The sequence below is a fragment of the Crinia signifera genome, chromosome 2, assembly GCF_055691185.1.
Source record: "Crinia signifera chromosome 2, ASM5569118v1, whole genome shotgun sequence".
Classification (NCBI taxonomy): domain Eukaryota; kingdom Metazoa; phylum Chordata; class Amphibia; order Anura; family Myobatrachidae; genus Crinia; species Crinia signifera.
Window position 1 is genome coordinate 322,792,650 of NC_139218.1, and position 14,681 is coordinate 322,807,330.

At 43.1% G+C, this 14,681-nt stretch overlaps 1 protein-coding gene across 3 annotated transcripts in view; it reads left to right on the forward strand.

The window, feature by feature from the left end:
• LOC146057686 (transmembrane protein 198) overlaps window positions 1-14,237 on the forward strand; it is a 96,649-nt gene extending 82,412 nt beyond the window's left edge. For all 3 annotated transcript variants that reach the window (XM_083169207.1, XM_083169208.1, XM_083169206.1), the window contains 2 exons: window positions 9,349-9,497; window positions 11,597-14,237. In XM_083169207.1, the coding sequence (XP_083025333.1) occupies window positions 9,349-9,497; window positions 11,597-11,746 (299 nt within the window). In that variant the 3' untranslated portion in view covers window positions 11,747-14,237. The remainder of the gene's footprint in view (window positions 1-9,348; window positions 9,498-11,596) is intronic.
• Window positions 14,238-14,681: the final 444 nt, after the last annotated feature.

A 14,681-nucleotide genomic window follows, 5' to 3' on the forward strand; every position in this document is an offset into this window, starting at 1 on the left:
TTGGGTAGTTGATAGAAAACAGGTATCACTGGATTGGTGGGGTTGATGTACTCAAATTCTTTTTTGTTCAGTATGTTTAAACTGTGTCCCTTGATGAGTAGTGATTGTAGTTCTTCTTTGTATTTTGAAGTTGGGTCTCCCTTGAGTATGCGGTATGTTGTCTGGTCCCCTAGCAGTCTGAGTGACTCCTCTGTGTATTTAGCTGTGTCCATGATGACTAACCCTCCCCCTTTGTCTGCCGGTTTCAGTGTCAGATTTTTATTGTCTCTTAATGCTGTGATGGCCTCTCTCTCTGCTTTTGTGAGGTTGATTTTGGTTCTATTTTTGTTGGTGGTGTCTATTTTTTCCATGTCATTAATTACCATTGTCTCGAATGTATTGATGAGGTGCCCCCTTATGTGTGTTGGATTAAATTTGGAAGGTTTTTTTAGAGTCGTGTGTTTGTAAATGTCTTCAGTGTTTCTGGGTGTGTATTGTACTGTTTCCCTAGCAAAATATTTCTTGAGTGTCAGCTTCCTAGTAAAAGCTTTAATGTCAAGGTATGTTTCAAATTTGTCTAGTTTGTGGTTTGGTGCAAATTTTAGGCCTTTTTGAAGGGCTTTTTTGGCTGGTGTCGTAAGTTCTGTGCTGCTCAAATTAAAAATACCTTTATTGTCATTGGGATTATGTGGTTGTTCTACTTGTTTGTCGTGATGTTTTTGGTTCTTGTTGTGTTGCCCTCCTCTACATCCTCTCCTATGTCTGCCAATTTTCGTTTCTGTGCTGTGGTTCTCGTTGGTGTTTGTGTCTGACAGGCAGCGAGACCTGCCTCTATGTCTAAAAAATTGATGTCCCATTGTGGTGGTTGTGTGGGATCCTCTTGTATGTGTCCCCCTCCTGTCCTTTGGGTTTGTATGTCTCCTCCTTCTCCTATCTCTGTTGTCTCTACCGTGTCTCCTCTCTGTGTGATGCAGCCTCTTCCCAGTGACTGTCTTGCTGTTTCCGCATAATCTATTTGCTCTACTCCATGTATTGAAAAGGAGGAGTCTCCCTCTGAAGCACATGTTTCCTCTGTGTCTCCCTCCTCTGTTTCTACTTCTGTGTCCCTCTCAGTGTGTATGACTTTCATGTATTGTTGGTAAGTTAGTATGTTATTGTTTCTGGGGTGTCTGTATATTTTTTTGTAGTTGTTCAGGGGGTGTGTGAGAAGATGTTTTTTGTTTAAGGTGGTCGGTCTCTTGTGGGTAAGTGAAGTCAGAGTCTGTTGTTTTCTGGGTGGTGTCTTGTTCTTTTTGTCAATGGTTTTGTTTCTAATACCCCATTTATCCCTTAGGAATTTGGATTTTTTCTTGGCTATTATGTTTTCCTCCCCCTTGTTTAGCCTAGCTTTCGTGATTGTTTCTATTTCCTTGTACTCTCCGTCCGTGATGTGGGGCTCTAAAATTTTGTGTATTGAGTCTATTTCTGCGTTTAGGTGGTCTAAATCTTTTTCATGTTGTTCTATCAGAAGTTGGATTAATTGTATAGAGTTGTTTTTGAGAATAGTGTTCCATTTATTCATAAAGTCCTCATTGTCTAAATTGCATGTAGGTTTCTTTTTGATCTGTAGCCCTTTCGGTATTGTGTTTTGGTCTAGATACCACTGTAATGCAAATGTGTCCCACCACAATTTAGATTCTTTGTTCAATAATTTCTCTAGTTTGAAAATCCGTGTCTGTATGTCTTGTCCCTTTGTCAGTACAGATGCTGTCTGATCAAATTGTGAGAAGGTACTGTTGGCCCTATCTATCCTACTGTTCCTGAGGTCAAGGATTCCCATTTACTTGTAAGGATATGTCCCCCTTATGTGTAGTGAGTGCATGCTGCACAAACCGTAGGCAAATTTTGCAATCTATGGTACTGGGGGTTTGGTTTTTGCGCTCCACTCTTAATTGGTTCTGCGGTGCAGCAGATTCTGGGTTCTTCTGCCTTTAGATCCCGGGGTACTGGTATATGCAATTGTATTTGAATTGCGCACTCGCTGTGTAGATACCTGTGTAGGACCTCTTATGTTATAGTTGTGATTATACAAAACTTGTGGAAATGATGTGATGCAGGCTTTTGTGATTAATAAACAAAATGCTTTATTTTGACATTTAAACATAAGCTGGGTAAGTCACAAGGACCTCCAATCTTGCAGATCTCACTGTGTGTCTTCTGCAGATTGGGTTGCGGTATTGTACTTGGGCAGAAACCTCTGTGTTTTGGCAATGCACAGGGTTTGATTAATCAATGGGGCTGGGTGGGGTACGGTGGTGGGGGGGGCTGCTTGCAGCTGTGAATGGGCACTTGTAAGGCTGAGTGGCAGCGGAAGTTTCCTGTTAGATCAAAAGTTTGGGTGGTCAAGGAAAGTGTCCGGTGGTACCGGTGGGCTGGCGTCCCTTACCCTCCGGTGGTGCACCGTTCACTTACCCGATACCTGGTTCCGTTGCTTGCAGAGAGAGCTTGCCGCGTCTTTCCACGAGTCTTCACCGGCGTCCTCACTTGGTGCGATAGCCGACAGTCTGGTCCGCACCGCTGATGCAGTCGTTCGCGTCACTTCCGGGTTCGGCTGGACGGCGTTACCCGGGGTGACGGAAGTCCTGCAGCGGCGCGCGCTCGACTCCTTGCGGAGGAGACTTTGGGGTGGCTGTATGGGTGCAGGGCTTGTGTCCTGGTGTCCAACGCGTTTCGGCACATGCGTGCCTTTATCAAGGATGCAGTGCTGTCTCTTGTCTACCTGTATTTCTACCCGCCCAGGAGCTCAGTCATTGGTTGTTGGTTCTGTAGTGGGCGGGGTTGTAGCCTGTCAGTGGTGCCGTCAAGCTGATATGCGTTACGTAGCTTGTGGCTGCAAGTTGTTTGGTCTGATGTGTAGACACATCTTTGTATGTTGACCATGTCAACTTTTTTGCTTGACAGGCAAAGTGACTTGCACATACATACTGATTGGGTGCTATTTGTGTAGAGTTACTGTTGTTTAAGCACCGAAGTTTAAGATTGTTATAGTTTGAGTATTTTTTGCTGTCAACCTTCTCCGTTTGTGGGAGCATGGGGGTGTGGGTTTGGGGTGTCTGTACCGCAAAATGGTGCTGAGAGGTTGGATTGTATTGAGATGGAATCAGGGTCTATTGAAATGCACTGGATTTGATTTCAGTTGAGTTATGGCAGAATGAATGATGAAGGTATCAACTTGATTAAAATAATGGATTAAAATAAGCTAAACTTGTACTGGGCACAGTATATGGTGTAGATGTGACACCTGTAGATGTGGCTGTTTTCAAGACCCCCTAAATGAATGGGGGTGAAGGTGTGTCGTGTCTATACTATGTCGCTTATGTTGAAGTCGACATTGTGCCCTTTGGGTTGCATTGTCTGTAATTTATAGATCCACCTAAGTTCTTCCTTATTTATTTTCTTGATATAGTCACCCCCTCTCCAGTTGTGTGGTACTAGTGAAATGGCGGTGAATGTCATCCCTTTGGGGTCTCTATTGTGTGTCTCATTGAAATGTTGTGATAGACTGTGTTGTTCAAATCCCTTTCTGATGTTGTGAATGTGTTCATACATTCTGGTTTTTATGGGTCTGATGGTTCTCCCTACATATTGTTTATTGCATGGGCATGATATAAGGTATATCACCCCTTTGGTATGGCACGTCATCTCTTGTTTGATTTTGTATGTCTGTCCTGTGGTGTGTGAGATAATATCTGTCACTTTCCTTTGTCCTTTCCTGTCTGTTATTTTACATGCTGCGCATGTACCACAATAGTGGAATCCCAGTGCGTGTGTTGATCCGTCCAGTCTGCTCTGTGTAAGGTTTTTGGGTGGTATGTGGTTGTGTATTAATTGTTTTTTGAGATCAGGTGCTTTACGGTATACTGTCTTTGGTTTTTCAGTTAGGTTTTCTGCTAGTGTATCATCCTGCTTCAAAATGTACCAGTGTTTATTTATTATTTGTTTTATTTGTTTGGCCGAGTCATTGTATTGAGTGATGAAATATGGGCCTTCATTGGTTTCGGTGTTCTTTGTTGTGTGATTCTTATTGATTAGTGTTGACCTGTCTATTGTAAGCGCTCTGGTGTATGCCTCCTCAACTGTCTGTGGGTTGTACTTTTTTTCAATGAATTTCTGTTTGAGTTCCTGTCCTTGTTGTTTGTACTCCTCCAATCTGGAGCAGTTTCTTCTGATGCGTGTGAATTGCCCTGTGGGTATGCTGTTTATCCAGTTTGGGTGATGGCTGCTGGTGGAGAGGATGTAGCTGTTCACATCTACTGGTTTGTGGAATGTTTTAGTGGCTATGATGTTGTTGTGAATGTATATCTCGAGATCCAAGAATTCTACTTTTGACTGACTGTACTGTGTAGTGAAATGAAGATTTAGGTTATTGTTGTTGATGTGTTTAGTAAATTCAAGTAATTCTGCTTCTGTTCCCTCCCATATGAAAAGTACATCGTCGATGAATCTGCGCCAGAGGACGAGGTTTCCCCCGAAGCCATGCCCACTCCATATGTTTTCCTCCTCCCACTTACTCATAAAGAGATTGGCATAGCTCGGGGCAAACCTCGTCCCCATCGCAGTACCCTTGGTCTGTAGGTAGAATTGATTGTCAAACCAGGTGTAATTATGATTGAGTATGTAGTGGATTGAGTCAAGGATGAAGGTGGTTTGTTCCTGTGGTATGGTGGTGTCTGATTCTAGGAAGTGTTTTGCTGCTTCTATTCCGTGTGTGTGTTCTATTATGGTGTAGAGGGAAGTGACATCGCTGGTTGCTAGCCACATTCCCTCCTTCCATTCAACCTCTGAAAGTGTTTGCAGTGTATGAGTGGTGTCCCTAAAGTATGATCTTTGTGTACTGACGTGTTTCTGTAAGAATGTATCTATGTATCTTGATAAGTTAGCTGTTATGGAATCAATGCCGGAAATTATAGGTCTCCCTGGTGGGTTTACTGTGTCTTTATGTATTTTGGGTAGTTGATAGAAAACAGGTATCACTGGATTGGTGGGGTTGATGTACTCAAATTCTTTTTTGTTCAGTATGTTTAAACTGTGTCCCTTGATGAGTAGTGATTGTAGTTCTTCTTTGTATTTTGAAGTTGGGTCTCCCTTGAGTATGCGGTATGTTGTCTGGTCCCCTAGCAGTCTGAGTGACTCCTCTGTGTATTTAGCTGTGTCCATGATGACTAACCCTCCCCCTTTGTCTGCCGGTTTCAGTGTCAGATTTTTATTGTCTCTTAATGCTGTGATGGCCTCTCTCTCTGCTTTTGTGAGGTTGATTTTGGTTCTATTTTTGTTGGTGGTGTCTATTTTTTCCATGTCATTAATTACCATTGTCTCGAATGTATTGATGAGGTGCCCCCTTATGTGTGTTGGATTAAATTTGGAAGGTTTTTTTAGAGTCGTGTGTTTGTAAATGTCTTCAGTGTTTCTGGGTGTGTATTGTACTGTTTCCCTAGCAAAATATTTCTTGAGTGTCAGCTTCCTAGTAAAAGCTTTAATGTCAAGGTATGTTTCAAATTTGTCTAGTTTGTGGTTTGGTGCAAATTTTAGGCCTTTTTGAAGGGCTTTTTTGGCTGGTGTCGTAAGTTCTGTGCTGCTCAAATTAAAAATACCTTTATTGTCATTGGGATTATGTGGTTGTTCTACTTGTTTGTCGTGATGTTTTTGGTTCTTGTTGTGTTGCCCTCCTCTACATCCTCTCCTATGTCTGCCAATTTTCGTTTCTGTGCTGTGGTTCTCGTAGCATTTTGTTTATTAATCACAAAAGCCTGCATCACATCATTTCCACAAGTTTTGTATAATCACAACTATAACATAAGAGGTCCTACACAGGTATCTACACAGCGAGTGCGCAATTCAAATACAATTGCCTCTCCATTCAGTACCTAACAGTAGTCTGAGAAATAAGCAGCCTAATGTATACATGAGAATATGAGGTCAAAAATTGAAAACACTCAGAGCCAGAATATACTAGCTCTGCCTCCCTACTACAAGCCAAATAAGTAACACACATTAGGTAAAATCAAATGGAAATAAAAACGGCATCCACAGTAGTGAGATATACTTAAATATTATTCATTAGTCTAGCCAATATTGTGTGCTATGAAAAGAGAAAGTCTCAAAAACAGCACTGTCTCAATTTGCACAATAAAGAGCAGGGGAGCATCCAGCACAAATAATAATAAGCTGTTGTGGCGCAGAGGATCCATTGCAAAGAGCTTTCCATAACTCAGGACGGGATGCAGTTAAAATCCCGGCGGTCGGGATCCTGGCGTTCAGAATCCCGACCGCGGAATCCCGACCGCCGAAATGCCGACACATTCTCCCTCCTGGGGTGTCCACAACACCCCTGGAGGGAGAATAAATTAGCGTGCCGAGCGTAGCGAGGCACCGGGCCCGCTGCGTGGCGAGCGCAGCGAGCCCGCAAGGGGGGGGCGATCCATGTCCCCCCCCTTGTCGGCATTTCGGCTGTCGGGATTCCGGCGTCGGGAATCTGAACGCCGGGATCCCGACCGCCGGGATTCAATACTGAATCCCTCAGGACAAGTGACTCACTGTAGAAAGGATAGGGGGAGCCAAAATCGCCATCCATAAATCAATGAAGCCATAAGATGGCAGTTGTTAGCACGCCACCAGAGCTCACCGCTTTCAAGGATCAGGTGGATTCCAAGATGGGCTCGGATCTCAACACACCAGGAGAAGCGGCAAAATGAGTGGACAGTTGCCGGGGACCAAATCACTGAAGGTCTCAGCAAGCCGTCAGGAAAGGCCACCAAGGAGAAACCACAGCACACAGATTAGCGAAGCAGGAGGACAGCGTCAGCCACACACTGCACCGGGAGACAGCTGGTGGGCTCAGGGACGCCACACTACCGGACTAGGTCACGCTAAACATCCAGTGGTCGGTGGACAGAGAGCAGAGCAGGAGCCCCGTAAAGTGGCTCAGAAGTGGCTACAGAATGTAGAGTATCACCCCAGATGCAGAATAGTAGAAATGTTCTTCTGGTAGCAGGATTTTAAGCAGGAGAGCTGACAAATGCTGCCTACTCCAAGCTACTCCAGGCCACGCCTCTGATGGCTGCATCTTAATTGCAATATAACAACACTGCGTCACCAGACTGCACTGATTAATTTTATATGTGAGGTTTGTATATCTGTGTGCGACTAAGGGGGGTATTCAATCGCCGGCGACCATCTCCCCATGGGAGATGGCCGCCGGGCCCTATTCAATGCTGTCTTCCCCGACCAGCGTTGAGCAGGGTTTCTCGGCAGAACGAGCCCAACTTCACTAGCTGTTGGGCTCGTTCTGCCGAGAGCGGCTGGGAAGTGACGAGCTGCAGGCCGCAACTCGCTGTCACGCCCACTTTTCGCTCTCCGGCAGGCGGGATATTGAATCCCGCCTGCATGTTCTCGGTCGAGCTGACCGAGAACGGAAAACCAAGCTCAACCGCCGTGACCTAAACATTAAATACCCCCCTAAGTCTGAGTCTGTATATGAATTGCTGCAATTTAGATACTCTGTTGATCAAAGATATGGAAGTGCTGCATATCCATTTAATCAGTGCAGTATTGTCACAAAACGTCGCAATTTACGAAGCACGTTCATGTGCAAAAAGCACTATTCCTGCTTGTTGGAGCATAGCGATTGAGGCTAGGTATATTGAGACCCCTCTGCATACACTAACCACCCTAGTGCACCCTCACTACTGTGCCAATTTCTACTTGCATCTCTTCTTTGTACAACCGCAATAATATTAAAAAGATGTCAAATACAGAGCTCTGGTTCTGTAACGTACTGCATTAGCTTTGCTTACTGAGCGAGCTGCTTAAAATTATCCTGTCTCACGCTCACAACACAACTGTTGGCGGCTAATGCATTATCTTGAGGTTGCATGTGTTCGAGGTCAGAACCGAGCATTTCATATTTTATTTAAATAAATTAAATAAAACACTACAGTAGTTACTTGGTTTACTTTACTTACTGTTTTAAAAAGACTTGCTTGAGACTGGCTGCTTTTAAGTGTACTAACATGTACAAAGAGCATAAGAAATCTCAAGGTATTTGCTTGTTCCAAGCTGATAAGGATCAGAATAAGATGGTCTTTATTACATTGATGGGTTTTGTTCTTTTTTTCCATAATCTGGGAAAATTATTTTAAATAGACCAGATGGAACTCGTCCATGTTCTATCCTTAAGAGGAGGCTGACTTTTATCAGTGTTCCTGCAGGGCTGGCAATAACCATTTGTGATGGTCAGGAATGATCATCTACTTCTGCAGAGATTTTCAACCTTTTGTGCGGACACTAAATAAGATTTTAAAATTGCCAAGGCACACCATCAGATCCCCACAGGGCAAAACACATTGGCCCCCACAGGAAAAAAACAAACAAACCTATTGGCCCCGATATAAAAACAATCACACCGGAGCCCACAGGTAACAAAAATAAAATACACTGGTCCTTTTACGTGAAAAGAAGTGACACAGTAAATAACCATTGAACTGGATGTGGATGTAAGCTGGTTTGAGCATCTCTAGATCTGGGGGCACACTTGAGAACAGCTCAAGGCACACTAGTGTGACACGGCACAGTGCTTGAAAAACACTGTACTACTGGGTGTTTTAACTTTGCAGTCAGAGTTTGTAAGTTTACTATTATTCCTATGACTTTATATGAAACTTTTCATGGTTAGATGTAATTGTCCTCTGGGGCATAGCTGCGTTTTATAGTCTCGTGACATGGAAATATTACTATAATGTGCTAATTGTGTCTGCAATACAAAGGCTGCATAATGTGTCCAGCTTGTAGGAATAAGCTCTGTGACTTGAGTCTGCAGGCCATGTGACGGTCATGAGTACTGAAGTGTTTACGGGTTAGCGCTAAATGTGAGGGGATGAAAAGCTATTGACCTTCTGTCACAATTTATGAGGACTACAGGCCAATGTAATTCTATGTCTGCAACAATTCACACTGCACGAAGTGGATACAAAACTCTGCTCATTGCTTGGAAATTGCTGATCACCCATTTTGCAGTAATGGCAAACAAATCCATTTTTAAAACTAAGAACTTAATTCAAATGTATATTACTTGTTCCCAATCTGTTTTATGTTCATACTTTTGTCGCTGGCGGAGATGACACAAAACTTACCCTCTTTGAATTAACAAATTATTTTTTTTTAACTCCTTCCATGGGATTTACACACTGGCCATGTTTTCCTGGAACTAGTCTATCATTGTATCTTGGCACACATGTCCTGAAACTTAAACTGGGATTTTGCTGCTCTGCTTTTCCGAACTGTACAATCTCATTTTCTGTAACTTCTCCGATTGTTTCTTTCTTTATTTGACAGTGATACTAAGCAGACGCCAGAAACGCCTACAGCTTCTTAGAATTCGTCAGAAAGAGGCCAAAAAGCGGCAGACCGTTCCTTCACAAGAAGGGTCATACCGACGTAAGGCCAACACTATGAAAAGATACACTGGGGACATCCTTGCACCGGTGAGAGAATCGCCATGTTTGGGTTTGCAGGTTTTTTTTTTTTTTTTTTTTTACCTAATGAGATGTTTTGCAAAATGAAGGCTTTATTGGTTAACTAAATGCTTCCTTTCACATTCAGTCAGCCTATATACATAGGAATACCAACAAATATAGTGGCATAACTATAATGTCTCTGCAACGGGCAATGTGTATGCAGCAGATGTGCGGCAATATGCTAATGCGCAACCGCCAGTAATTATAATGAGACCTACCGGAGCCAACTGTGTGCATATATGTACCACTGAATACAGTTCATACACACATTGACTCAGTGACCTGAGTTTGTTTTACGCAGACTTGCTGAGGGATCGCTGATGCCGGCGTCATGTTTATTTGCTTACAGGATCGCAGTGTGACTCTGAGACCTGTCCCAAAAACTTGAGATTCTCCATTGCCTCCCACAAATTGGCTTCTTCCTGTCAATCACTTGCAAATATATCCTTCATGCGAGTATGGTAATGGCAATTGTTGCGTGCACATTGCGGTCATAGCGCATGCGCAGTTGGCTGATAATCGCTCCATAAGTATCAGCATAGCGTACGTCTCTGAATCAGATGTGCATTACTGACATGGCAAACAAGTCGGTCACTAGTGCACACTGCTGCGTGTGCTGGAGTGCACTGTAGAGCAGAACGCACATCCTAATGGAATATATGAGAGACCGCTGCTGCTGCTGCACAGCTGATGCTGAGCCCAATGGCTATAAAGTGTTAAATCAATATATGAAGGAAATGCAGTTAAATTTCTGCTATGAAACCTTTATTGCACTCAGGTAGTTGCATTGCCCTTCTGTGTTGCTGTTTATTGAAACCAGTGAATGCGGACATTCAGTGTATGACCAGCATAGCTTTGCAGTGCTTGTTTCTTTTTTGTAATATTAGTATTTTAGGTACTTGTTTCCTAGCACGGCCACACCGATTTACATCGGGTGGTCGTGTCGGAAAAATCGGGTCGATCGCATCGCATGCGATTTGGTCGCATGCGATGCGATCGACGCGACCGACCGATTTTCGACCCGATTTTTTCATTGAATGAAATGTAAATCAGGTCCCTGGGACCCGATTTTACATTGGATTCAATGTAAAATATTCCCAACCCCCCCAAATTTAACGGCGTAAACCACCACCCCACGATAGACGCCAACCCGAAGCGTGGCGAGCGCAGCGAGCCCGCGAGGGGCGGCGGTGCGCGTCCTCCGACCTTTTCATTCCCCTACTATCCACGTCGGCGTGGAGTTGAGAATAGAATAGTGTGGCGAGCCCGAAGCGTGGCGAGCGGACGCGTATACCTGTGAAGTTATACGCGTCCCCTCGCTTTGGGCTCGGTGGCTCGCTGCGCTCACCACACTTTCTTTTCTCAACTCCACGCCGACGGGGATAGTAGGGGAATGAAAAGGTCGTAGGACGCGCACCGCCGCCCCTCGCGGGCTCGCTGCGCTCGCCACGCTTCGGGTTGGCGTCTATCGTGGGGTGACGACGGGGACATCTATAATGTGAAATGGGTCATATTGGCCCATTTCACATTTTTCACATTTTCTCACGATTTCAATGTTAAAATATTTTTTAACATTAAAGCCTATGTAAAAATCGGGGGCATCGCGTCGGTCGCGTCAGGACCAATGTTAATGGTCCCGACCGACGCGATGCCCCCGATATTGTGTCCTAGCCGGCAAAATGGACCTGATTTCAAAGGAAATCGGGTCCATCGTATGGATCGTGTACCTTAACTTAAAGGTACACGATCCATAAGATTGTGGCCGTGCTAGGAAACAAGTACCGTATTTTATCTTTTTAAGGCCGTCCAGCCCAATGTGTGACCTATAGACTTTCATGTTGAGGATTCTGCTTGTGATGAGCATAAATGATGGCCGTATCTAATTACTGTATATTGACTGGTTTGCATTTAGGCAGTGATGCTTACATCAAGACAGGAATTGTCTGTAATTTTGCAGAAACTGTTATTTGTAGTATTTGTTTTGTTCCACTCTGTTTACTGCCTGTTAATGTCACGTAATTATAGCTTTTGGAACCTTACAGCTTTTTTCCCCCCCTCTGTTGCAGAGTTACTTGCAGAGCCTAAGAGAACGTCAGACTGGCACAGGCACTTCCATGAGCAGCCTAAGCACAAACATGCAGACTACTGTGGACATGGACTATGAGTGCGGCTCTACTGTGCCCCTTACTGCCACTACTCCGGTCATCCGTGTCTGAGGTTTTCTCTCTCTTCTCGCACCCAGGGAGCACAGCTGCCATTACTGTAGGTGTCAGGGCAGCATTTTGTGCCTTACACGATGACTCTTCGTGTGACTCTTCGTACATCTCCTCTCATTTACTAGAGCCACTGCGCTCCTCTCCTAAAGACTCCAAATAAAGTAACAGAAGTCCCAGGGAGCTTGGACTGTGTGTGTTTAATATTACTTTAGTTTTACATTTTATATTGTACCTGCCAGATAGACAAGTGTTGGATACAGTAGGTGCCTTTTACAAGATCAGTTCAGATCTTCCTCATGGACCTGTGAAAATGTTAAGTGTACCTTCAGGGCAAACCGTGTTCTCTCAGGCACCACTTAGCCATAAAGTCTTGTTCAAACAGAAGAGTCAACTGTAATCTCAAATCAACTGATGGCGGATTTTCTGAATGCTATTTAATCTCCTACAATGCAGATTTTTGAAAGGTAGTGGAAAGCTTGTGAGACTACAGAATGCTTGGAGCTCTAATAATACCCGTACCAAGTTCTCTTTCCTTTATGGCTAATGCAGGCCATACAATCTGCACTGTACAGGTATTTCCCTGATCCCTCAATCTGCCAATCCAACACATACAGCGGTGGCCATCGTATTCTGTTGGAGAATCTGTCAAACTACATTTACATTTTAGTTGATGTGCCCATCCTGATCCTATTTTGGCTGGTATTGGCAAATTGAGGAAGTCCACTATGTTGGATCACCCCCATTCCTCAGTGCTGGGGCGGATCGTGTAATTGCACCAATCCATCGCAGATGTATGGGGCCTAGTAGTCCAGCTGTGTAGGCTTTTATAATTGTGCCTGAAAGAGTGAAGGTTATTTTTTGTAACTCTATTGCTGGGCTATATGATGGTTAGGTACTATCTGTATTACCTTTCTGTGTGTGTGTGTGTGAGGTCCCCTAAAGACCAGCCTTACAGGCATCTGTTGTAGAGAGTGTACCTAGCGATCAAGTAGACATTGTGTTTCCAAAATGGGCTCTAACCCTGTTATCCACATTTACAATACAGAAAAAGCACAACTAGGTGATCTTGGCGGAATAAATCTTGCAGATTAGTTATTCAGCTCATACTACAGTATGTTCCATCTTAGTTAGCACTTGTTCTGCTTGGGCCCAGTTGCACTTCTTAGTATAGGTCATTATATCAGGACTAGATAATAGTGAATCTTCAGAGTTTCAGAATGTAATTCGTTATTTTTTTTAAGGGGAGGAGGCATAGCTTAGGAGTTCATGGCTTTTGATACAGGATTACAAACCCCAGATAATGTAGATTTTATATTTAAAAATAAATAAAGTTAGGTATATTTTTAGATAAGACATTAAATTCAACCACTCCATTGTATTGCGCTATTCTGCAGATAACCGGGCATGGTGTCTTGGAATTGTGACAACATTGAAACTAATGCACTTTATTAAATATCAATATGAAGCATTTACTAAAATGAGAGAACACAAAATAATAAGTAGTCTGGTCAAGCAAAGGGAATTTGTCCTCGAGGAAAGGTGCGTGTGGTTTTTTTTTTCTTTGTGAAATAAAAAAATATATTCACTTCTGCCAACCCATATCCCCCACACCTCCTACCAATAATTGTATATCTGGAAGACCTTTCCTCTAACCGGCTTACTAACGATGTTACATTCCCCCTGTAGCTGCAATAGCTGTGGATTTTTAAATGGTTTCTTCTGAATCTGCCATTCACTGATGCTCACAGAAGTCAAGTGTGATTGTAACTTGTAACTTAGGATGTTGGGTAAGAAGCAATGCTGCTGGGGTAAGGGTTTGATCCCTTCTCCGGATAAGTCATTCTAGTCTGATGTACCCAAGCAGCCAGTATTTTGTTCCTTCTCATAAATATTTGATGTGTATTGTACTATGGGGGAGATGTAACAAACCTTGTAAAGAGGGCAAGTGGAGAAATTGCCAATAGCAGCTGATCTACTCCTAGCTATAATTTCTCAACCGCATCCTATAAAATGATTAGATAGAAGCAGATTAGTTATTATAGAAATCTTCCCTGTCTGTGGTCTTTAGATGGTTTGATACATTACCCTTAAAATACATTTATAAAGAGAGAATAGGATGACTTCACAGCCAGTGTCCTGGAAAATGCAGTACTGTATGTTATCTGTGTGTGTAAGCTAGTATAGGTATGCACCATTAGCCTGAAGCTGGTGTCCTGTGGCAGTGCTGGAGAAACACTGTATTTGTACATTCACAGTTGCTGTCTTTGATGGCTTAAGGTGAAGGGGAAGTACTCATGCCTGATCACACAATGATAAATAAACCCTGCTGGTGCTACATCTAATGCTTTCCTGTAACTGATTAGCATCCTTCTACCTGTCATAGTCATATTCTAGCTGTTATCAATGCGGCACTGTTCTAAGTGCATGTGCCATTACTCAACAGCTGATAACAATAAAACCAATTTCATAAATATAGATTTGTTGGAATATATTGTATTTTTCATGTCTCTGTAGCTCAATTGTGATCAATGGATTTTCTTAGGCATTCATTTGCTCCTTGGCATTTTCATATCTTGTGTGTTTTTTTATTATGCCTTTTTTTATTATAATGTTTTTGTGAAATCTATTTATTGATTGTCTTTGAGGTTCTATCCAAAAGAGACAAAGGTTGACCATCCAGGTGTTCTGTGCAGTTTGCAAGAATATATATAACACACACACACACACACACACACACACACACACACACACACCACACACACCTTTTTTAAGACCTTACTGAACTTCGATCACATGATCACAAATGTGTTCACAGGATCTGGATATGATCACAAATGTGTTCACAGGATCTGGATATGTGTGCAGAAGAAAATAAATGGCTAAACTCCATTCAACATTGGCAATGGGTGCAGGTCTGAATCAGGCCTTCTACCTG